General features: G+C 51.5%; 1 protein-coding gene across 4 annotated transcripts in view; it reads left to right on the top strand.

Moving 5' to 3' along the window:
- The first annotated feature begins 3,207 nt into the window (after nt 1-3,207).
- KSR1 (kinase suppressor of ras 1) overlaps nt 3,208-23,520 on the top strand; it is a 149,863-nt gene continuing 129,550 nt past the window's right edge. For 2 of the 4 annotated variants that reach the window (XM_044248342.1, XM_044248340.1), the window contains exon 1: nt 3,208-3,628. In XM_044248342.1, the coding sequence (XP_044104277.1) occupies nt 3,398-3,628 (231 nt within the window). In that variant the 5' untranslated portion in view covers nt 3,208-3,397. The remainder of the gene's footprint in view (nt 3,629-23,520) is intronic. The other 2 variants (XM_044248339.1, XM_044248338.1) reach the window with 1 other exon arrangement.

Raw genomic sequence — 23,520 nt, 5'->3', positions numbered from 1 at the left:
ATACCCACCACCTGGTACCCCAACCTCCCACCCCCCCGCCACTTCAAACCCCTCAGACTGTTTTTCAGAGTCCATAGTCTCTCATGGTTCACCTCCCCTTCCAATTTACCCAAATTCCCTACTCCTCTCTAACGCCCCTTGTCCTCCATGCTATTTGTTATGCTCCACAAATAAGTGAAACCATATGATAATTGACACTCTCTGCTTGACTTATTTCACTCAGCATAATCTCTTCCAGTCCCGTCCATGTTGCTACAAGAGTTGGGTATTCATCCTTTCTGATGGAGGCATAATACTCCATAGTGTATATGGACCACATCTTCCTTATCCATTCATCCGTTGAAGGGCATCTTGGTTCTTTCCATAGTTTGGCGACTGTGGCCATTGCTGCTATAAACATTGGGGTACAGATGGCCCTTCTTTTCACGACATCTGTATCTTTGGGGTAAATACCCAGGAGTGCAATTGCAGGGTCGTAGGGAAGGATTATTTTTAAAGCCGTGCTTTCTGCATCTCTAAGAGGTTGTTCTGTAAGCATGTGGCTGGGGGGATCCCGAAACCCGCTTGAGAGGGGGCCTCCATGCCTCTGAGATGGAGGGGGTAGGAAGCCAGTGGCTGACTGACTGGTTTCAGCAGAACAGAAGGAAGGCCGTGTCCACAGAAGGGGGCCCAGGCATTTGGAGCCTGGTGGGACAGCAACCAGAGCTGGGGCTTGTCCAGTCTCCAGCCCCAACACCACTGCCCGGCAGTTACTCTCCTCAGGATCTGGCTTCCTACCTGAAGTGGCCCTGGCAGGAAATGTGCCAACCAGGCCCCCGTGGCCATTATAGCATAAATAGGCACTTACCAGGAAACTGCTTGTGAATTGAGTTAGAGCGAGCCTGTCACTCAAGCCTGGCAGCTCTCGCTGCTGAGCAAACAGATTCTTCATCAGCTGGGACACGCTATGGATGGTCCCTGGAGATAGTTCTTTGGGCCCACTGACCTTCCTACACACCAACGCTTCTCAAAGTTCAGGCTCCCTGACCTGTGGAGGCAGCAGCAGCAGCAGCACCTGAGGACTTGCTGGAAGTGCAAATTCTGGGGGTGCCTGGGCGGCTCAGTCGGTTAAGCGTCTGCCTTTGGCTCAGGTCCTGATTCCAGGGTCCTGGGATCAAGTCTGGCATCGGGTTCCCTGCTCAGCAGGCAGTCTGCTTCTATCACTCCCTCTGCCTGTTACTCCCCCTGCTTGTGCTCCCTTGTTCTCTCTCTCTCTCTCTGGCAAATAAATAAATAAAAAAAATCTTTAAAAAACAAAACAAAATACACACATTCTCCAGCCCCATCCTCAAGGCACTCAATGAGAAACCATAAGGGTGGGGTCCATGACTGCATGTTACCAAGCCTTCCAGGAGATTCTGATTCACACTCAGGTAGAGAACAACAGGGACACAGTTCCCTTTCAGGAAAGTTACGACTCTTCTGCAACGACCGTGGACCGGGCTAAGGTGACAGTCAGCGTGGGGGGCTTCATAGATACAGAACAGGGAATCCTGTTTTAAATTAAGTGAGGAGTGGAAAGGGTCAAGAGTTAGGAAGGAAGCCTCTTATGTTTCAGAAAATTCTCAGCGGATGGGTGAGTTTACAAAAGCACATTTTAAAGTTGTCATAGTTTTGTATTTTAGTTTTGAAATTTCAAATGACATTAAAGGAAGGTTTAATATAAAATGCCCCCTGGTCCTATGTGTGGAGTTCAAGCAGGAATACAATGCTGTGCCCCTACCTCCTGTTCAATTCTCATTCTTCAAAAAAGAGGGGGAGACAGACAAGACAGACACAGAGAGAAAGTGCCCAGGCCAGGGCTGGCCTGAAAGATTGGAGAAACTCAGTATAGGATCTGCCTGAAGAATTCGTGAAATGGGTTGCACAACTTCATGGAGCTCCTGCTGTGGGCCAGGCGCTGTATTTGGCTCTGGGAAAGAGGATACGAAGATAAATTAGCCAGCCACTTCTGCAGCCAAGGCATTTACAGGAGAAAATTTAGAGATATTCCTTCTGGATAGCAGATGTTGGAAGTATGGAATTGTGTGCTTTTGATTAGAGTCTTGGCTTTTCAGTTTAACCAAGGGCACATGTGAACGCGGCAGGAGGTCGGGGGTGGGGGTTGGAGGGAGAGTGGGGAGATGGGTTGCAGCTTGAATGCTGAGTTAGAAGGCATAGTCAGACACTGTGCCTGTGTCCACAGACAAGGTCTGGGCCCCTGTTTTTAAGAAGTTTTAAAGTTCAGTTTAGGAGATCTGAGGTTCACTTGTAGCAAATACCATCATTTATCCAGTGATATATGTGTCAGTAATCAGTTCAGGTCCATACATAACTCATTCTTTATAGGAACCCCATGAGATAGGTACTAGAATCAACCCATTTTTACTGATGGGGAAAGTCAGACACTCAGAGGTGAGCTCAATTTGCCCAAGTCACACAGCTAGGTAGAGTGTGAATTTGAACCCAGGGCATCTGCTCTAGAGCGCACCAAGCCCATGACCATGTGCCACCCCAGGCCTCTGGACTCGACTGCTGGGTTGGGGTGGCGGAGGGATGGGATACTTATTTTGGTGGGAAAATAGGCTCCGGAAGAAAGCCCTTGCTGTCCTTCTCCAGGTCTGAGCATTCCGGCTGGTGTAGACAATTGAGAGTCCAGTGCTCTGTGAACCAGCCGGAGGACGAGTACTTTAGGCCCCTTCCCACTAGATGGCGGCTCCTAAAGCCCACATAGAAATCCTGGAACCTCCACTGTCCCCATCTTCCAAGGGTTCAGCAGCGGCTGCAGAATTGCAGGAAGCGGACCCTCCGGCCCCTGCCCCGCCCCATCCGGGGGTCGTGGGAAGCCCCCAGGCTGGAGGCGGGAGTGCGGTGGGGAGAGGCGGGGAGGGCGGGGACACTAGGCTTCCCCCGGCTCTGGGAGCCCGGGGGGAGGAGCTGGCTGCTGCAGCCACTCCCGGGGCGCAGAGGCGGGGCGGTCTCGCACAGCCGGAGCCCGTAGCGGAGGGGGAAAGTCTGGACCACAGGGTGCGGGGCTCAGGGCTCGGGAAGCGGATCCGGGCCCCGAGGGCGCGGGCCGGGCGGCAGGTGCGCGGCGCGGACTACAAGTCCCAGCATGCCCAGCTCCCCTGACCCGGCCCCCGCGGCCACTTAAAAGCTTCGGGAGCCGCAGCCGTCGGGTCGCCGCGGCTTTCGCTTTGCCGCCGCGGCTCTGTCGGCGAGAGCAGCGTGTTCTGCGGCCGGTCGTCCCAGCGTCCGGGATCCGGCTGCGCCGAGCGGCGCTCCTGGTCCAGCCCTCCCCGGTCGCGGATTCCCTCCCGAGGCGCCCGCGCCCCCCGGGCTCTCCGCCTCGGCCACCCCGCGGCCCCGATGCCGAGGCATGGATAGAGCAGCGCTGCGCGCGGCGGCGATGGGGGAGAAGAAGGAGGGCCGCGGCGGGGGGGACGCGGCGGCGGCGGACGGGGGCCCCGGAGCCGCAGCCAGCCGGGCGCTGCAGCAGTGCGGGCAGCTCCAGAAGCTCATCGACATCTCCATCGGCAGCCTGCGCGGGCTGCGTACCAAGTGCGCGGTGTCCAACGACCTCACCCAGCAGGAGATCCGGACTCTGGAGGTAAGGGGGCCGCGCGCCCGGGAAGTGGCCCCCAGCACCTCCCTCGCTGCCCATGTGCACTCGTTCCCAGATGCATCTTGGAGCTCGGGTCGCCCCTTTGAGGCTTCCTCTCCTTCCTCCACTCGCTGATGCGGCGGCTTGGGGACCCAGGACCAGCTCCTCACCTTGGGCGGGATTTGGAGGGGGAGGGGCGGGGTGGGAACTGGGGTGGAGGCTGGAGGCGCCCGTGGGCGGGGTGGGCTGCCCGCGGGCATCCCGTGCTTCCCCATCTCTGCCCCCACCCCATTTCCATTTTGCGGGGCTGCAGGACTCATTCTCCCACTGAGTCACACCCTGGACTTTTCTCTGTGTGACTGTGACGAGCAGCCGTGGGCCGGGGTGACGAGGCGTGGGGGGTCCCCCTAAAGTGTGACCATACGCCCGCCATTCTCTCCCTCTCTCTCTCTCTCTCTCTCTCTCTCCCTGTGTGTCTTCCTCTCACGCCCCAGACTCCGGCTTGTTCCTTGCTTTCCTCTCCTCCCAGGATTTTTGTCTGCCGCTTTTCAGCAACGTGTTTGCTGAAACTGCATTTTTACCGTTCAGGCATTTGGTGCTTTCCTTTCGCACAGCCACAGCATTTCACTGCTCGAAATATAATTACCCAGCGACTCCCCCACTCCTCCTCACACACTGGATTTTGTTTTAGGGAGGACTGTGCTGGGGCACGACGCCTTTGGTGGGAAGATGACACTATTTAAGGGGTTTTGGAGGAGCCGGTCTCCGGTGTAAAGAAGAAATCAGATCTGCGGGCCCTCCTCCCTCAAATTATAGCCGGGAAGTGCAGTATTAAAAGGGTTTGGAAGAACCAGTCAGCAGGGTGGTTGGGTTCTCAGAAGGGGTGGGGTGGGCGAGTCTCACCCTCCCCCATACACAATAGAGGGAAACTAGTGCATTCCCAACTAGCTTTTGTCCAGAGACTGGGAAGGCTGCGAAATGCCAGGCACCACTTAATTGCTATCCCATCTTCTTTCCACCTTGCACTGGCACATCTGGCCTTCTGCAGATCTGGGGATGTTTTGTTTTATTAGAACCTTAGTTTCTCACTCCCCCCCCCCCAATTGCTGATTGCCTTCGCCAGCTGTCAGAGGGCCAGCCCGTGATTTGAGCACACCAGAAGCCAGAATCCCTGTTTGATCCAAAATGACTTCTCTCCTGCAGTTCTGTTTTCTTAAGAGCTACAAAACCAGGAACATTGGAAGCATCTATCTAATCGGTGCTGGCTAGTCTCCTTTTTGTTCTAGTTGCTATAGCAGTGATGACCAGGGCTTTGCTTAAAAAACAAACCAACCAACAACACCCCCCACCCCCCCAGCTGTCCCTTCTTGCATGCATGCTGCTGTTTCCCAAGTGGTGAGAGAAACTGGTTTCTTGAACACAGCCGAATGTGTTTGCCCAGCAAAGTTCAGTTTTTAAACTGACACAATAGGGGGCCTGTGTGGCTTAGTTGTGGGAGGAGGGATCGTTGTCCCGCAGCATGTGTCTGGTTGGACTGCTGTGTTACTGAGACGAGAGAAAGTTCTCTGTGTGGGCCTCTCTGGGATTGTCCCCATGTCACTCAGAGAAGCTCCTGGTTCACAGAGTGGATACAGGAGAACCAGTTCCTGTTCATTCTCTGGAAACAGTGCCTTGCCCACTGGGTGCCCTGACTTCCAGAGTCATTTGTTTTGGCAAGGGTATGGCATCAGGACACCCCAAAGCGTCCCACTCTTTAGGTCTCTGGGCCATGTTTATTCAGTTGTTTCCCTCCCAAGGGTTTATTGGAGGGTGGGCTCTGGTAGCCAGAAACCCATCCAAAGTCCCAAAGGGGAATACGCAGGTCCCTGTTCTTTCCATTGTGATGTTGGTTTGGGTCCGTCCCATTCCCTCAAAAGGGAGGATCTGCTTTGTTTTTCGGGATGGGAATTTAGATCTCAGAAACTGGTTCCCTGGGGCTGCCTCCAGCTAGTTTGAATGAATCTCTTCACCCTGGAGGCCTTAGCCTCCTAACCTGAACAGTGAGGCTGGAGTGGATCTTTTCAGGCTCTCGCGGCTCTAAATTTGGTGGTTTCATGAAGGCGCTCAGTTGGGTTGAATCAAAATTTGTTAACATGTCCCCATTTAAAAATAGTTCTAATAGTTCTAATAGATCTATCAAAGTGATAAAATAGGGGAGAAGTGTATTAGTCATAGAGTTCTGCTGATAGGGACAGTGTGGTGGACAGCTTTGGTTTCAGATCTGGGGACTCACTGTGTGACCTTGGGCAAGTCCCATGACTTCTGAACCTCAAGCTTTCCCATCTGTAAAATGGGGATGAGACGGCAGAAACCTGCAGTGTTGCGAGCTGTAAGTCCGTGTCTTACTACCAAAAGATTCTGCCTATCACCTTTCCCTGGGAGGAGTCCAGTGACATTCATAACCCACACCTCCTTCAGGGGAAGGTACTTCGACAGAGCTGGCTCTTGTTTCCTGGAGATGGCTGACCCAGGCTGGGAGACACCACCAGTGTGTAGTGAGGTAGGCAGGGCAGTGGTAATGTCTGCTCTGGCTTTCTTTTCTGTTCTGTGGGCTCCTCTCTCATCATATGCCAGGCCAGGGCCCCCAGAGACCGTGCTTGCAACGTTGGATTCCTGGCTTTTAAAGAAAGGGGCTGACCAGAGGGCTTGGCTTATCCGACTTTTCCCAGAATGGAGAAAGGAACCCCAGCCCACTCTGGCCTTCATTGAGGAAGTATTTGCTGGCAGAAACAGCACGTGGGAGGCCGCTGGAAGTCTTGGACTTGGGCGCACCTGCTGGTGTCCGAGATTTAGCGTAGCCGTCCTGTTTGGGATTCAAAAGAGTGGAAGGAGCCGGGGCTTAATGTTTGCCTCCTACCTGCCAGCCGATGCTGCTGGGTCCTTCTCAGCCTCCTGGTATTTCCTAGAAATCCACCAACCTTCACCACACAGTTGTTTCTCTCTAGGTGGGGAGGAAGGGGAGACAAAATCTGCACTCAGAGTCAGAACTTGTAACCAGTGCCGTGAGGCCTCTTCATCTTAGCGGAAGGTGGGGCCCTGTCTCCATCAGACCCTCCCAGGGCGTCGGAGAACTCCATGGAGGAGGGGTAGAATGTTCTTGTTCCCAGATGTGCTCACAGCGGGACACCTGGCTGGCCTCACATCTGGGCCTGGAACCCCCATGCCAGTTCATTCCCTCATGTATTCATCCTTCCTGGGCTAAGTCTCTGCTGGGCTCTGCAGAGATAACAGTGCCTCATGAAGATTCACATTTAGGGGCATGGTAACTTTGCCCTTTTCTGCCTCCCTGCTAGCACTTTCCAGAAGAGGCCATGGCATACCAAGTCTCCCTACCTTAGGCTCTTTTAGAGAGAAACCCCTCTAATGCAAGTGACTTGGAGAAAGGAGTTCCCGAAGGATCTTGCCCATGGGCCTGCTGGGAAGGCAACAGTGGGGAGGTATGGTGGGTATAGTCTGCATTGGGGCCCCTTCCCTGAGGAATTGCCCAGGAGCCAGGAGGCCCCCCAGGGAAGGGGGCTGCTACTCAGAAGGTCAGTGGGGCTTGCCTTTCACCTACCTTGATTATGGGTGACCCAGAGGTCAGAAACCTGCTGTGTGGAGTACCCGAGCTCTCCCCATGGTCCCCCCACCCCACCCCAAACTTCCGGAAAGGAGAGGGGATGCTGTTCGTCCTCACAGATCAGGCCTTTGGGCCTTGCATAAACTTGACACACCTTCAGTTATTACTGGTTTGCCTGCTGAGCTAGGGGCAGCCACCCTGGGAAGAATTCAGTGGTAGGGAGGTTGCTCTCCTGGTCTTTGGGGGACACTTGGAATCCAGTGGGGAGCCAGGCAGATGAACCATAGTGCCTCCAAGTAACATGGCTTGCTGACTGCTTAGGAATCGGGGATATGACCAAATAGTCGGCCAGGCTAGCCTTCTGTTGTCATGGGACTTATTCGCAGAGTCCTAGTGTCCTAGGTCACGTCCCCTGCAGAACTTCGAGCAAAAGCAGGTTTCCCTTTCCCCTACCAGCTGTTGCTCTGGAGTGGGCCATTTCTCTCCTGCTCCATTGCCAGAGTAGCAGCCTCCTGCTGGAGGGGTGCAGAGATGGGACGCTGTCACCTTTGGTATCTCCTTTCATCTTTTCCCCTGGTGGAACTCGCCCCCGGCGTTTCGCAGCAGTGGCCTGGAGAGGGTGCTACCGTTTGCCAAGGCTGGGGAGGGCTGGGTGGTGCTGGAGGAAGGCCTCACCACGTCTGTAGCCCAGGTTCAGGAGGCCAGGAGTGAGCGCCAGGAGGCTGCTGGCTTGCTGCCTGGGGATGATAATGGGAAGGCCTCCTTCCCTTCTGGGCCAGCCCCACATTCTGGGGAGCTGCATTCCCCACCACAAAGATTCTGGCCCTGCCTGCTGGCTGCAGTCTGAAGAGGCACTGCAGAGGGCCTGGTCCTTGGTGGCAGTGCCCGCAGTCATGGGGAGATGTAGCAACACCTGCGACCATGTCTCTCTAAGCTGTGCTTTTTAGATGGTCTGTGTCTTTTCAGAAGAGATGGATCAGAATCTTCCCTCATATTCAGGGAAGAGAAAGCCATACGAGTACCTTTGGGGATATGGGAATGGGTCTGCCTGCTCAGTGAGGGTAGACATGGAACAGAAACAGTCTTGATCACCTGTTCTGGGTCGAGCACTCCTCCAGGCCCTCGGCATATATTGCCGTAGGAGGGTTTCGTCTCATCGGGGGCTCAGAGGCCTGAGTGAGTAGATGGACCAGACCTGGACCAGACCTGGGTTACCTTGTCCTCAGAACCCACATTCTGAACCTTGCAACTGCCTCCAGCGGTCATGCTGGCCATTCTGTTCAGAATCGTGGCTCCTGAGCCCCAGGAAGAGGCCAGTAACACGGGCATTTCCAGGGGCGTTTGCTGGGTGGCTCCGTTCCCAGTGACTCGGTTTATTGGTGGCTGCCGCAGGCTGTGCAGCCTCTGAGCTGGGCTTGGGGCTGCTTCCCTCTAGTTCAAAGACAGGTCTGTGATGCAAGGAGCCCTGTGCTGCTGGTGTCGCTGAGAAATGAGAAGCTGCCTGGAGATCAGCTTGCTCATAATTTTTTTAATGGATACCTGCGTTATACTTTCTGAGCGATCCCTCAGATGCACGGCATATTCTTTAGCTTTCTCCTTTTTACAGAAATATTTTAGAAATACACATAATGGTCTGTGTTTGGTGTAAAAAAAAAGAAAATACGGATGAACAAAAGAAAAATAAAAACACCCAGAATGCCACCTCTCAGATCTGGTTAATTCTTTTTTTTTTTTTTTTTTTTTAAAGGTTTTATTTATTTGACACAGAGATCACAAAGTAGGCGGGCGGGGGGGGGGGGGGGGAAGCAGGCTCCCTGCTGAGCAGAGAGCCCGATGTGGGGCTCAATTCCAGGACTGTGGGACCATGACCTGAAGAAGGCAGAGGCTTTAACCCACTGAGCCACCCAGGTGCCCCAATCTGGTTAATTCTTATTAACATTTTGCTGTATATTCTTCCAGTGTTTCTGTCTTCATTTGCATACAGACATACACGTATGTATTTGTGGAGTATACCATGTGCATTGCTTTATTTGTTTTTGTTTTTAAGATTTTATTTATTTATATGACAGAGAGAGACACAGCGAGAGAGGGAACACAAGCAGTGGGGAGTGGGTGAAGGAGAAGCAGGCCTCCTGCCTAGCAGGGAGCCTGCCTCGGGGCTTGATCCCAGGACTCTGGGATCATGACCTGAGCCAAGGGCAGACTTAACCAACTGAGCCATCCAGGTGCCCCATGTGCATTGCTTTATAATGCAGTATTCTTTCTCTGCATCAACATGCAGATACACATCATCTCTCTCGGTGGCTACATGGTGTGGTTATACCATCAATTCATCTAACCAGCCCTCCTGGTGTTGGCCATTCAGGCTGTTTTGAAGTCTTGGTAGTGTAAATCGTGCTACAGAGAGTCTCTTCCCAGAAGTAGAATTTGCTGCTCAAAGTACAGGAACACATGTAATCCTGATCCTAGTCTTTAAAATCTTTAGGGCAGGGGCGCCTGGGTGGCTCAGTGGGTTAAAGCCTCTGCCTTCAGCTCAGGTCATGATCTCAGGGTCCTGGGATCGAGTCCCGCATCGGGCTCTCTGCTCAGCGGGGAGCCTGCTTCCCTCTCTCTCTCTCTCTCTGCCTGCCTCTCCATCTACTTGTGATTTCTCTCTGTCAAATAAATAAATAAAATCTTTAAAAATAAAATAAAATAAAATCTTTAGGGCATAGGGGACGCGTGGGTGGCTCTGTTGGTTAAGTGTCTGCCTTCGGCTCAGGTCATGATCCCGGGGGTCCTGCGATCGAGGCCTGTAAGGAGCTCCCTGCCCAGCAGAGTCTGTGTCTCCCTCTGCTCCTGCCCCCTGCTTGTGCATACATGCATTCTCTTCCTCTCTCTCTCATGCTCTCCCTCCCTCAAATAAAAATAAATAAAATAAAATCTCTGGGGCACAATATTTCGCCCCTTCCCCCAACATGAATACCAGGATTTATAAAATATCGGCCTTTATGCATTTACCTCTTTTCTCCTTGCATCGGCATCCACTTTGAGAGCAAGGACCATAACCAGGAGACAGGAAGGACTGGGTCCTTGACACTGATGTACTGGGTTCTGTGGCAGGAATTATGGCTTCTAGTTTTGTTCCGTGGCTGAGGCTATGGGGTACTTGTCATGGACTGTGGATTCTGGTTTTGTGGTTGCCTGCAGCAAAGCTGGGCGGGGACTTGGGCTGGCCAGTTAGAAGAGGGAATGTTCCTTGACCTAAGACAGCAAGAGTGGGTGCTGGGTGTCAAGTCTTTCAGTGTCCAGGGACTGGGACCGCTTCCGTGTGATGAGGTCTTTATCCCCGGGAACTCACGAAAGGCACCTCATTGAACTGGAGCTTCATTTTCCTTACCAACCACAGATATTGATCAGCTAGCTCTTTGGGGTATCTTGGCAAGAGGGTTTCAAAGGATCTTGGGCTTTCTGTCTAGTCCGGCCCCTGTCGTCATGCAGGCGAGGTAGGTGACTGAAGGCCTGAGGGGGAAAGTGACTCCGCAGGAATCCCTGTGAGAGAATTAACCTTGTTAAAGGGTGGAAGAGGGGGCACCTGGGTGGCTCAGTGGGTTAAGCCGCTGCCTTCAGCTCAGGTCATGATCTCGGGATCCTGGGATCGAGTCCCACATCGGGCTCTCTGCTCAGCAGGGAGCCTGCTTCCTCCTCTCTCTCTCTCTGCCTGCTTCTCTGCCTACTTGTGATCTCTCTCTGTCAAATAAATAAATAAAATCTTTAAAAAAAAAAAAAAAAGGGTGGAGGAGGGACTGAGCACTGGGATGGGGGTCAGACCGCAGGGGCCATCTAGACAGAGGGCAGCAGCTGCTTTCTCATCCTCCTATGCTGCCGGGTCCTCTGCCTCCAGGGGTTTCCTGCAAAAAGCAAGCAATTGGGTTTGTCTTCCCAGCCCCGATCTCAGTATCTTGGGGACCCTGGGCAGTGGAGAGATCCTTGGGGAGCAGCTTTGGGTATCCTGTAGGTGTGCCCTCTTTTGAAAACCAGTCTGGCCAATGGGCTGGCACAGTCAGAAGGGGCTCTCTTTGACCTGACTCTACTTTTAGGGGCTTCTCATCCTTCCATTGAAAGGTCCCCTGGGACTTGGGTGCATGAACTTTTACTCCTGTAGGGCCTGCACTGTATTAAATAGGTGCAGATGTTGCATTATCTGCCATGATACATTGTTGTTGGTTTTAATGTCAAGGTGACATTGTAAGTTACTTGCTGACACTTCTGGAAGATACAACCTTTTGATCCAATGCCTTTGTGTCCATCTTAGCCTTCTGCCCTATCCCAGACCCCAGGTAGAGCTACAGAGAGGTACACTGGGGACAGATGCTGGGATCAGAAACGCTATGTCATTTGTTCCTCGGCATGACTGTTTCTCATCTGCATTGAAAAGGCCTCAGTTCGAGCTGCGACTGCTTATAAAACCTATATATTTATATGCTTCTCTCGTTCTCTGCCATTCTGGCCTTGGTGGGCAGCCGTGTGTTTTAACTGGGCAGATTGCCTTTCAAAATAATGGAGCTAAAGTATCCTGTTTGCTTGCCATTTTTCTCCCCCTTTTCATTTTTCCACCCACAGAATAATTGCAAGAATGAATTAAGACTTGTGTTTAAAATTAAAAAAAAAAAAAAAAAGATTGGGAAAGAAAGCACACTGCAGTCCATGGAAAGACCAGCTATTGTTAGGAAGAGTAACTTTTTGCACAGAATGCACTACAGACTCCAGTCTGTAACATTGATGAGGGTTCTGCTTTCCTGGTGAGATAAACTGCATATAGAGTGGCAGGGCTTTCTTCAGCATGACACCTGGAGATTTTGAGTCCCTGGTTAGCCAGTTAGTTTGGGTTTGGTTTGGGCATGGATAAGCAGGACCAGCTTATTCATGGGGCATTCAGAGTTTTTGTTGGCTGGGAAAAAAAGTTACAGGCATGTTTATAAAGTTGAGTGTTCTCCGTCATTGGGCATTATCTTGAGAGCCACCCCCCCAACCCCCATTTGGGGCCCCTGAAAGGGCTTAGTGCAGTTTTTCCCATACTGTATCTGTGAAAGAGGCCTTCTTGTGGTTGAGAATGCGCCACATCAGCCCCTTCCCTCCTGGAGATTCCTGTGTTTTAAAGGCCCTGAGAAGTTCTGCAGCAAGTATTCCCAAACTTATTATTTATCCAGGGCTCTTGATTCCACTGAACATCGTTGGGGAAATACTTCCTTAAGCCATGAACAGGGAAAGAGGCAAGAAAGTGTCAGCTTAGCTTTATGTTTTTATGTTGCTGGGGTCCCCCTTTGAGATTCCAGTTTATATCAGACGGGTTAAGGAGAGGTTGGTGACTCCCTAGACTTACCAAGCTCTGTGGGGTTGCCTTTGTCAAGGGAGGTGCTTTCCAAAGGGAGACAGAGTGTGTTATGGGCGCCATACTAGCACTTAAAGACCTGTTTCTCTTAATCCTCTCAACTAGGTGAGGAAAGCAGGTCCAGAGAGATTTGGGTGTCTGGAGTCCTTGCTCCTGCTCTTGCCCCCACATGCCAGATAGCCTGGTGTCAAGGGCACTGCTCACTCAGGGTCTACCAGGAACCTCATGACCTTGCTGGTGGGCAGAAAACTATCCAAGAGAAATGCAGATAACTGTGGGTGTGTTTGAGCCTGGGGCTGCTGAGGGCAGGGGAAGGGCTGGGCTGCAGACAAGGAATGCTTTTTAAAACAAAAAAGGAAATGCTGGCTCAGAATGGAAAGGAAAGGAAGCAGCTTCCTGTTTCTTGTGCTGGCTTTTTGAAAGGAAGAGCTCTTTCTAGCCTTTTGGCTGATGGAGGCTTGGGTCTGCCGGGGCCCACTCCGGGGCGGCTGGCCATGCCGCTCTCATGCCACTGCCTGAGGTCTAGAACTAGAGGGCTAGTGTCACCCTTGTTCCTTTTCTCCAGATTACTGATCACATGGATGCATGGTTTCTGAAATGACTATCCGAGTTACAGAATGGGGATATCACAACAGCTGACTTGTACTGCGAGCTTACTCCATGCCTGGCCCCACTCTTGGGAGTTTGGGGTGCCGTTTACGCCCCCCAGCAACCTTGTGAGGAAGATCGTATTGTTATCCCCATTTTGCAGAGGAAGAAACTGAGGTGCAGTGAGGTGAAGTGTTTTGCCTGGAGGCACACAGCCGAGGAGTGACCAAGCTGTGACTTAAACCTGGACAGTCTTACTGACCTGCTTATCCTGTCTGCCTTGCAGTTGCAAATTCCTTTCTCTTCCCCCTGAAAAATCTGTTGGGATAGAATAATTTTTTAAGACTTTGGTGGCCTTTGTTTGGGATCCAGAGGGCAGCCCCAAAGCCTGGGCAGGGTCCTGGTGAGTTTTAGATAAAATGCCTGGGTTTGAGTTCATGTGTTTTGACAACTCGAATAGGGAAGTGTTCAACATTTACAAAAGTAGAGAGAATGATAGGATGAACCCCCTCATAGCGATTCCCCCTTTTTCGGTAATAACCAGCTCTAGCCAGTCTTGGGTCATCTGTGGTGTTTGCCCTCTGAGTAAGCCTGGTTTTGGGGAGTGGTGGTGCTGGGTGGTCAGCCTTAAAGAAGCAGAGTGACCTGGTGAAGTCTTCTAGTTCAGCCCTCTGCCTCCGAGCAGAGCAGTATGTATCTCAGCGGGTGGGCAGAGTCTAGATACATTTTTTCCTATGACATGACCATCTCCATTTCCTCCGGAAGCGTTCCCTGGCTTCTGGCAGCCCACACGGTGCTGGGAGGCCATGCAACCAGCTAAGCCAAATCTCCCACCTGCCCTTGATACCTGTTCTCAGACAGTGAAGTCCAGGACTGGTATATTGGCTTCCTTAGTCCCACCGCCCTGCTGTGGGCCACCGGAGCCCACAGTCTCACTGGGGCAGTCCCCATTTCCAGTCCACCCATCTTCCTGGCTCTTCTCCTCTCCTCCTCCTTTTCTCTTGCTTTATTCACATACCATGAGATGTGTGTATTTTTAGCCCACATTTATTGAGCACCACTGAGTGCAGGCCCGGGAAGGGCAGTGGGTGAGGATGGGCAGACCCAGTTTCCAGGAGCTCCCAGCTTTCTTGCCCTTCAGGCTCCATGTCTCCTGGTTCTGCTCAGTCCTTTCTGATGTCTGGTCTTCCTGATCACCCTCTGACTTCTTTCCTCTGTGTTTTCTTGCCCCCAACAAAGGTAGTTTCCTTTGACATGTTGTTTTCTTTGCCTCTTGCTATATACTCCCAGGCCTTTCTCAGGTACCCTGACACTTTTTGCTAGCTGCTTCTGATCTGAATTGGCCTCCCAAACACAAGCATCATCAGAAAAAGAAGGTCTTGAACACTAAGGAGGACATTGAGTGGTACAATGAGCATCTCAGGGTAGGCATGAGCTCTGGGGGCAGAAAGTCACATACATGTCGGGACTCTGCTCCTTGCTTCCTCTATGATTGGGGCAAGTTCTTTAGCTTTCTGAACCTCTGTTTCCTTGTTAGTTAAAGGGAAATAGGAATAGGTTTCTTTCAGACTTGTGTGAAGTGTTGCTGGGATAAGTAAGGAAGGTGTGTTGGATAGTGCCTGGTACTTAGAAGGGATTCAGTACTTTCCTTTTAATTTATTTGACAGAGGGAACGAGGGGCAGAGGACGAGGGAGAAGCAGACTCCCCGCAGAGCAGGGACCCCGACTCGATCGAGTGGGATTCAGTCCCAGGACCTCGGGATCATGACCTGAGCCAAAGGCAGACGCTTAACTGACTGAGCCATCCAGGGGCCCCTGGACTCAATACTTTTTAAACTCCTCTCAGCACTGTTCTAAAACACTTTTCCATGATTCTCTCTCCTCCTTTCCGTCGTTTTAATTGCTGCATGATATTCCATCCAGCGGACATGCCGTAATTTGCCAAAGCATTTCCCCTATTATTGGACATTTCGGTTGTTTCCAGATTTCTGCTATTATAAACAATGTGACTGTAATCATCTTTGTACAGGCGCCTCTTTATTTTTGTTCCAGTTCTGAATTCATTTCCTTGGGATAATTCCCAGGAATGGAATTATTGGGTCAAAGAGCATGGGTCTTTTTCATGATGGGAGTTGCTAAACTCTTCTCCATTTTATGCTTTTTGAATGCTAACTCTCTTAAAAATCGTGCTCCTGGGTAAATATATTGTTTTTTTCTTTTTCTTTTTTTCAATCTTCTTGGCTTCTGTTCTTCTCCCCCACTTTTTCCTTACTTTTAATTTTTGGCCTTGTTAAATCATCCCCCTCCCCTTTCTGTCTTTTATTTAAAACAAAACAAAACAACCCAGGTATAGTTGACAAGTAAAATTGTAAGGTATTTAAGTTGTGGAACTCTTTCCCCATCCTGAATTTGCTGTTTATTGCTCTCTTCTGCTGATTCATTCAGTGACTGTTGAGCATCTCCTACATGCCAGGCACTGTTTTAGGCCCTAAAAAGAAGCAGCAAGAACGGAGCGGTTTCCTTCAGGGCAAAGAAAAAGATCAAAGCCAGCAAACAGGGAAGGGGGCCTGGGAGAAAGGAGCCTGGAAGTTGGTGAGAGTGATAGGGGTGGAGAGAAGGTTACTGCTTTAACTTGGGTGGCCAGAAAAGGCCACCTTCCCAGAGGTGACGTTTTGAGCCGAGGCTTGGCAGATGAGAAAGCAGCAGCCTTGTGAAAACCTGGGTGAAGTATTCCATGGGGAGGGACCAACTTGTGCAAGAGCCCTGAGGCAGAAATGAGCCTAGTGTTTTCAAAGATGGGAAACGGGGCCAGGGTGCCTAGAGAGGTCCATGGGATGTGGTGGCCCATGAGGACCCTGGTTGGCTATGAGTGATGCGTCCTGCAGTCAGGGATGTAAGCAAGAGTTTGGGACCATTTCTCTAGAGTTGGGCCTTGGTAAAGAAGTCCTGTACTAACTCAACGGGTGGGTGTCGCCCCCCAGTTACGTGCCAGGGCCGGTTCTGGGATATCAGAGTAAGTAAGTAAGTCGGCTTCACAGATGAGTTTGTAGATGAGTAAACCGCTAGAAGGTGCTGGTGAGGGTGTGAATGAAAGCCGGTTGGGCTGCACAGTGACTCATCTGTACATCCTGAGGTGTGCAGGGACTTGGGAAGTGTTTCTTGATTTGAACCAAGCTGTGCTCTGTGCCATCAGCCTTCACCGTGCTCACTGAAACTCCGTTCTCTCCTGTAAGGCCTGGCAGCCACAGCCTGCCGAGTTGTTGGGGGGTGGGGTGGGGGCCCTGGGCCTCTTGCAGGGGAGGGGCCCTGAGAACTGAGGTTGCCAACTCAGTTGTGGAAGAAGTGGGGCTGCTGATACCAGGTATGAGTATCTAGGTGCCACTTATGGGAAACGAGGCTGAGAAATAGATATGGGAAACCCCCTTCTTGCTGAAAGCTCTGCCCGGCCCCATCCTGCCCAGACCAGGGACTCTGACTTGTGAGACTTTTTGGGAATATAGACTAGAGGACACTGCTTTTTAAGGTTTTCTTCCCTTAGGGTAGAGCAAAGAGATCCAGGTGGCGGGGGCAGTGAGGTCTGAACAGATGGTCGGAGACACTCAGCCTCAGGGCAGCCCAGGCTGCCTGGTGGACCCGGTGGCAGTTCGAGGAACTGGGCCTGTGGAAGCTGTTGGCTGCCGTTTTGTTTTAGATGACTCGAAAGCTATAGGGTGTTCTGATAGCATTGAGTTGGGGGTCAGCATTAACCAGCCCCTTGGGTTTCTAGTCTGTGAGTTTATTGTCAAATGGGAAGGGAAGGCCAGATCTTAGGAATATGGTATCTTGGGCTCCCTGTGTCCTCCTCCCTCCGTGATAGCTAACCAGAGGTAGACTTGCATGACTTTAACAAATCAGGCTTTTTACAGACGTTCTCTTGGTTAACTCTGCAGTGATGATAACCTTACTAGCCCATTTTGTGGACTAGGAAATAAGGCCCCAAGTCACACCGTAATTGGTGGAGCTGGGGTTGAAATCTAGAATTGTCTGAGTTCACATTCCTATTCATTTCTCCGCACCCCTCAGAAATCTGCTTGGCCTTGGGTAGTGTCTGAGCGGAGAGGACAGAAGGCTTTGGTAATGCTAGGTGTTTTGGAAGAACTAATGCTAGGTGGAAAAAGGTTTGAAAAATCTCTCCTTTCCCACACCTGTTTGAAAAGGAAGTCCAGATGACCTAAGTGTTGGGAGTCCAGATTAGCAGGTGACCATTTGCCACAGAAAGAAGGCCCAGTGGGAGGTGGATGGCTCCTGGGGGGGGGGGCATCCTTGTGTGGGGGAGGCTGGGGAGAGAGCTGGTTCAGAGCTAAGGCTCTTATCTGACTCCATCTCAAAGAACTTGACTTTTGTTTCAAAGCATTCGTGTTAGAAAGGTGACATAGTGGTTTCACTTGGGTCTGGAGCAGGCACAGTTGTATCTCATGCTGGTGGTGAATTTTAGGAGAAAGAAGATAAGTACCTGGGACGCCTGGGTGGCTCAGTTGGTTAAGCAGCTGCCTTCGGCTCGGGTCATGAGAGTCCCGCATTGGGCTCCTTGCTCGGCAGGGAGCCTGCTTCTCCCTCTGCCTCTGCCTGCCTCTCTGTCTGCTTGTGCTCACTCTCTCGCCCTCCCTCTCTGATAAATAAATAAAATCTTTTAAAAAAAAAAAAAAAAAAAAAAAAGAAGGTAAGTACCCAGGGAGATTCCCTTTGGCGGCCCTGACGCAACCTGGCCCAGGGGACAGAACAGGGTGAGGAAGAATCCATCAGCGAATGGAAACTTGTCTCTTCAGGGGACAGGAAACTTTTTGTGTGTGGTTGGTCTGGTGGTTTACAAAGAGAGGTGAGCAGCAGAGACAAAGCCCTGGGCCAGTCTTGCAACGGCATCTTTGACAATTTTGAGAGGTTTAGGAAGTAGTTTAAAAAAAAAATAAATAAATAAAAAGAAACCAAAGACCAAAGATATCATCTCGTCCCCATACCTGTGAGTGTCCAGCCACGTGGGCTGCGATTTGCCACGTGACTAGTGGAACGGGGTTTGTTTGTATCCTTCCCCACCTTTGGTCCCTAAACCAGAGGGGGCTTCTGACCATTCTTAGAAAGAGACTTAGGTGGCCTCAGATGACAGACCTTGTCTCGGGCATCTTACAGCTTAAGCTAAACTTCCTCTCAGGCCCTGTTTGGGTTTAAGCAGTTTCCTGGTCTAGAAGGATCGATCTGTTTTCTTAGCACCCTGCTCGTCAAAAGCCCCACTCCTACTTGTCACAGCTAACTGGCCTTCATCACCCTGTGGCTGCCAGACTAGGCTGGCCTTGCGTTCTGAAAGTCACACTTGCTGTTCTCCTGAGGAAGTGGAGAGGGAGTGGGCTCCTGGGGTCCACTGTCTGGGCTGGGCACTCCTGCCTCCTCTTCCCCATTTTGATAACAGGGTGGATTCGCTCTCTCTCCTTTTTTTTTTTAAAGTAAATTCTGTCCCTGACATGGTGTTCGAGCTCATGACCCCAAGATCAAGACTCGCATGCTCTACCGACTGAGCCAGCCAGGTGTCCCCAGAGGAGGATTCTTTGTCTTGTTCTAGAAAGCTCTGCTGGCCCATATGGAGCTGCTCCTGTATTTAGATAAAAGGCCAGGAGTGTGAGCAGCTTCTTTTAGGTCCAAGCCCAGATTCTGGGCACTTGATGGTCCAGGTTCAAGCTCTACTCCCTGCCTGGCTAGCTGTGCATCTTTGGGCAAGATGAATAACCTGTCTGAGCAAGAGTTTCCTCATCTGTAAAATGGGGATTGTAATAGGATTGTTCCTCCTAGAAAGTGAGAAGAGTGGTAGAATGTAGGATGCTGGGCCGCAGAGTAAGAATCTTTTTATATTTGTTTTTTCAACAAGCATTTAATTAGTGGGTGGTTCTCCCACTGTGGCACTGTTCTAAATTTGGAATAACAGTGAACAAAATGGACCAAGCATCAGCTTTGTAGAACTTTGGTTTTGGTGTTGGAAGATGGTAAGGTAGTACGTAAAATAGATTGGGAAATTGTGATTGTGCTGTGGAAACAGGGCAGGGAAGAATGCCAGGGGCAAGGGGTGGTGTAATTCTTTTCCCCTTTTTGAGATTTTATTTACTTAGAGCGAGCATGGAGGGGAGGAGCTGAGGGAGAGGGATAAGCCAATCCGTGCAGAGTCGATCAAGCCAGCCAGAGTCCGATCAAGCCTAACTCGGGGCTTGATCCCACGACCCCAAGATCATGACCTGAAACCATGAGTCCGACGCTTAACCAATGGGACCATCCAGGTGCCCCAGGGGGTGGTATAATTTCAGCGACAGGTCAGGATGGCTTTGTAGAGAAGGTTATATTTGAATAAAGACCTCAGAAGGGTAGAGAGAGATACTACAGCTGGGAAAGAGCTCTGGAAGCTGAGTGCCAGGGCAGAGGCCCAGGAGAGTGAGTTGGGCGACTCTCAGTGAGGTGCCGTGCTCGGTGGGAGCCCGGGACCCCGGCAGCAAGGAGGAAGGAGGGATGAGAACGGAAGGCCATGAGGGGTGCCAGAACCACAGATGGCCCTTTAGCGGCCTGACGTCTGTCATGTAGAATCCTCTAGGGATTTTGAAACTAGCCCTTATTTTTTACTACAAAATGGAATTTGGGTATAGTATACGCACTAAGCCTGTTCCCCAGAGCTCTGTTGCTGACCTTCCGGAAGGGTACTGGGAAGCGGGTCCAGTTTCTGACCATGAGGGTGGTCAAGTGGCGGCCGCCTGTGTTCATCCCACAAGCCTCCACAGAGCCCCCAGGAGAGTGGATCGTGCTGCTTTTCGGTAACACCAGGACAATAGACATCCCTCCAAGGGAGTTTATTCTAAGGCAGTTACTCTGTGGAAAACAAATGAAACATTCATGAGGTTATGTGCATTATCTGTAATACAAAAAAAAAAAAAAACCAACAAAAACCCAGCAAAACCAATGTGTTGCACTGAGGTGATAGTTAGACATACCTCAGTAGGGCACGCAATGGGTCATTACATGTACAGCTGTTCTTAGGAAGACGGGGTGGCGACTAGCACATTAAGTGGAAATATACAGAATGCAGAATTGCATGTGTGCAGCATTTGTAGTTATGTAAATCCATAAACATATATCTGCCTGTGGAAAAATCTAGAAGAGAAATGCATTGTGTGGGGGGGATCTGCTCTAGGAAGAATTCCTTTATTATCGTTGCTGTTTTCATTCACTCATTTATTAGGGTCGTGAATGTTCTGGGTCCTGGCACCCTTGAGGTGTGAGCTTGGGCTCAGACACGGTGGCAGACCTGACCTGAGCCCCCTGGTCCCACTTGGCTCATACACCTTCCCTTCTCAGTGCCCCGGGATGCGAGGCTAGCCATATGAGCAAAGCAGAGCAGAGCTCAAACCTGCAGGAATAAAATGAGGCTTGGTCCTCAAGCTTTTCCCCAGGCTGTTCAAGCCTTTGTTGAGCCGGTCCTGGATTCGGCTGAGAAGCAGAGAAGTTTCCAGAGCCGCCACCCGTCCTATGGGAGCAGAGCCTGCCTGGCACTGAGAAGGCTTCCTGGGTTTTGGCTGCCCGGCCTGAGCCATGCTGGGGGTCCCCAGGCAGCGTCCCTGTTCTTGTGACTGTGAGGCCATCGGTGTGAGGGGCTGTTCCAGAAAGGAGAAATGCTGCTGTGGGCTCTGTCTCTAGGAGCCAGACACTCACGCGGTAGACCTTGCCTGTGGGACGTGGTGCCGGGAAGCTGGTGGTTGGCTCAGAGAGACTCTTGTATTTGGAAATGTTGGACAACCACTTAACAGTGCTTACTGCCCACAGTCTGAGTAAAGTGCTCTGTGTGTTTGGATGGTGGATGGAGGGGGTGAGGATGACGTTTAGGACAAAAGCAAACACTGATTGAATGCTCTTGATTCTGGGTTCTTGCCTGGGACCCAGAATGCCACACCCCACCAGTCTTTCCAGCTGCCCTGGGAGCCTGGTGAGTTCTCACCACCATTGCACGGGAGGGAACTGAGGCCCAGAGAGGTGGGTTAGCCTCCTGGTGCCAGATGGATGGGGAAAAAGGGGAGAAGTGCGTTAGGATCTGGCTGACAGCAGAGCCCACACCTTTGCATTTTCTATATCACTGCATACTTTGGCTCCACAGGGACAGGTGTCACCAGTGGACCCCACTCTGCCTCCCGCTTCCAGTCTCTGTCTGCACCTCCCAGAATGCCATTGCCTTTCCCCTTGGCGGCCCTTCCACTCGGCATACCGCATGCTTCCAGGACAGCCTTCTGTAAGAAGTGTGATTAGAGCCCTTGTGCGATACAGGAAGGATTTCCTTTGTCTTTAAGGACAAAGACTGTGTGTGACCTCTTCATCCAGGAGTTTGAGGGCCTAGTACAGCACTTGGCACACCGTTTAAGTGCTGAGTAATTAAATGAGGATGTATTATAATCTGTGCTAGATTAATTTCTACCACATTCCCAAAGAAATAATGTGCCTCAAAATAATAATAATAATAATAATGTGCATCAATGCAGAATGCCCTCCAGTGTAGAAGTTGGGAAAACAGCCTCTGGAATCAGACCCAGACAGCCTGGGTTTGAATTGTGCCTGTGCCTCTGCCTGCTCCTAATCTTGGTGAAGCTGTTACTTCTTTGGGTGTCAGTTTCCCCATCTGTACAATGGGGGCAATCATGGTATGGTTTGGGCTGCTGTGAGGCTTAAATGCGTAAATGTGGGAATCACGTAGAGCAGAGCTTTGCCACAGTAAGCACTTGATGAACACGAATTATCATTCTTTGCCCTTCCTGTTACTATTGTCCCACGCAAGGTTCAGGAGAGCTGGACTTCTAGGGACACTCCCCACATCCCAGGTATGGATTCTTACTCCACCTGTGGCTGCAGAGTGAAGGCCGAGGACCTCCCCCATGGTTCTCCGCCCCAGTCCCAGGGCTCTGCTGGTGGAGTGGGTATGAAGCTTATTCACCGCAGGTGGGGGTGAGGGGTGGGGAGCCAGGCCTTCGTCCTAGCTGTGTCACTCTGAGCCTGGATAGGCCCGCTCAGCTTCAGGGAGACCAGTTCCTAACCTGGGAGGTGAGGACAGTCATCACTACTTTATGGGATCATCATTGGGATGTTGAGAATAGGACTTGTGCCATAAGACTCGGGGCATTGCAGGCACTCAGCCCGTGTCCTTCTCTCATCCTGGAGGGCCACCCTCAAACCTGTGTGAGTTCCCCGGTCCTGTACCAATGAGGAGACCCTGCGTGCATCCCCCAGGCTCGGTGCCAGCAAATGAAATTAGAATGGACAGGTGTGTGGGTTGTAGGTACAGCACTGAATCTGAGCCCACCTTTCCCCCTCACCCTGCTGCCTTGTCTCTGCTCTTCTTTTTGTTCTTCTGAGGCAGGTGCAGCAAGGTAAGGAAGGTGTGCTCCCAGTGAGGTGACATACAGGCCACTGGGAGCCTCCCTGGCCCTCTCCCTGCTCTCCCTGCTCAGACTCCAGGCCCCTCCTACCCCATCAAGCACCATTGGCTGCTTGGGGGTAGCAGACACTTTGATCGAGGTCCAGGCTTCCCTTCAGAGGTGGTTCCCCCCCCACTCTCAAGGCTTTTCTCTGCAGGACAGCTGCCCCTGCCAATGAGGGTGGTGGGCATCGTGGAGAGGAATCCGGAGAATTCTTTGGTGTGTGTGTGCCCACGCGTGCCTGTGTGTGGGTAAGTCGGAATGTAAAGAGGATCTCAGGGGGCGCCTGGGTGGCCCAGTCGTTAAGTGTCTGCCTTTGGCTCAGGTCATGATCCCGGCATCCTAGGATCAAGTCCCACATCAGGCTCTCTGCTTGCCAGGAGGCCTGCTTCTCCCTCTCCCACCCCCCACGTTTGTTCATGTTCCCTTTCACCGTGTTTCCCTCTGTCAAATAATTAAATAAAATCCTCAAAAAAAAAAAAAAAAGGATCTTGATGAAGCTGAGAGAGATAGCTAATGTGGAAGAGTTCCTTTAAAAATGTAAGTCAGCTCACGTCAGCTCGCGGCCAAGATCTGTTCAGTGACTCCCAGTCCACTTGGCGTAAAAGCCAAAGTTAAGACGAGGGTTTCTCCTCCTTTCCATTCTGCCCCAACCCCATTGGCCTCCTTCCTGTTTCTTGAAGACATCAGGCATCCCACTTTGGAGCCTTAGCCCCTCTTGGGATGTTCTTCCTCCAGGTACCCACAAGGCCTGCTGCCCCTCCTGAATGAGTGTGGTCTTCTCTGACTTTCTCTGGATGCAAGCCCAGCCTCCCTGTTGTCTCACCCCCTTGGGCTTCGGACCCCCCCCCCACCCGCCAAGCGTTCTGCCACCCAT

This window comes from Neovison vison, chromosome 5 (assembly GCF_020171115.1).
Source record: "Neovison vison isolate M4711 chromosome 5, ASM_NN_V1, whole genome shotgun sequence".
Classification (NCBI taxonomy): Eukaryota; Metazoa; Chordata; class Mammalia; order Carnivora; family Mustelidae; genus Neogale; species Neogale vison.
This window is presented reverse-complemented; position numbering and strand designations above follow the sequence as displayed.